Source organism: Monoraphidium neglectum (assembly GCF_000611645.1).
Source record: "Monoraphidium neglectum strain SAG 48.87 unplaced genomic scaffold scaffold01031, whole genome shotgun sequence".
Lineage (NCBI taxonomy): Eukaryota > Viridiplantae > Chlorophyta > Chlorophyceae > Sphaeropleales > Selenastraceae > Monoraphidium > Monoraphidium neglectum.
In genome coordinates, this window is record NW_014012597.1 from 1 (window position 1) to 1192 (window position 1192).

Below are 1192 nucleotides of genomic sequence, written 5' to 3' on the forward strand. Positions count from 1 at the left end.
GGGCAGTGGAGTCGCAGGGCGCGTGTCTTTGGCCCAAGGGGCTCATGGAATGGTGGTTGACGAAAAGCCCCACCCCTGTGTCCATGCGACGCAGCGGCCATGATTCTGGGTGCTAGGCCTCTAGTCAAACCGCACACACCATGCTCCTCTCCAGTGCACATGCTCACACGTGCACATCCACATGCATCCACACACACACACACACACACGCGCGCGCGTGCGCGTGCGCTCATGCGCCCCCTCCCACCCCCGACGAATGACCCCCCAAAGGGCGCTCTTTGTGGACGAGGTGTCCTACCGCATGCCCCGCCGCCTCAAGGACAAGCGGCGGCGCGGCGTCCTCATCATCAATGGTTTCGAGCTGGCAGTCGTGCAGACGGAGCCGATGGGGGCGCAGGGCGAGGGGGATGCAAACGTGATCGCAAACTTCCCTATCAGCAAGGTGCGCCGGCGGGCGGGAGAGCATGATGACTGGAGGACTGGCGCAATGGGTGACTGCAGGGACCCACAATGGCGCGACAGGCTTGCAGGGGCGGCCGAGCGGGCCACGGCTGGCTGGAGCTGCGTTTGTTAGGTGGCAGCGAAATGCCGCAGGCAAGCCCTTGCAGCGACGGCCGGCGCACAGCCGGGTCGCGTGCCGCTGGCGTCGGCTTCCTGGGCCCGGCGCTTCTTGGCCGACGCGGCAGCGGCCGCCCGCGTTCCCCTCGGCCCGCAGCTCTACGCTATCAAGCCCCGCCCCGACCCGCGCCAGCTGGAGCTCGAATTTCTCACCACCAGCCGCGGCGCCCACCCCTCGATTTTTGGGTTCGAGGGCGCCGCCTCCACCTGCGGGGACGACGCGGAGGAAGGGGAGCGGGACAGCCCCAGGAGCCAGGGCGGCGGCGGCGCGCCGACGCGGCGGCCTGGCGGCGGGGGCGGGGAGGAGGGGGTGGATTGGGAGCGGCCGTGGCCGTCCGGGGATCGGGGAGAAGGCGGCGCGCGCGGCGGCAGCGAGGGCGCGGGCACCGGCGCGGGAGCGGGCGCGGGCTTTGCGCGCGGCGCGCTGGGGCTGGAGTCCCCCGCCGCGGCTGACGTCCACGCGCACGCGCCGCGGCAGCAGCGGACGCCCGGCTGCGGCGCCGACCCCGCGCCGCACGGGCCGCAAGGCCCCGCCGTTTTGAGCGGCGCCGCCGGCGGCGGCGGGACGTGGCGG

At 72.4% G+C, this 1192-nt stretch overlaps 1 protein-coding gene across 1 annotated transcript in view; it reads left to right on the forward strand.

Moving 5' to 3' along the window:
- Window positions 1-256: 256 nt before the first annotated feature.
- MNEG_6385 (hypothetical protein) overlaps window positions 257-1192 on the forward strand; it is a gene marked incomplete at both ends in the record, with an annotated part of 6414 nt that continues 5478 nt past the window's right edge. The window contains 2 exons of the mRNA XM_014045138.1: window positions 257-442; window positions 716-1185. Of these exons, the coding sequence (XP_013900592.1) occupies window positions 257-442; window positions 716-1185 (656 nt within the window). The remainder of the gene's footprint in view (window positions 443-715; window positions 1186-1192) is intronic.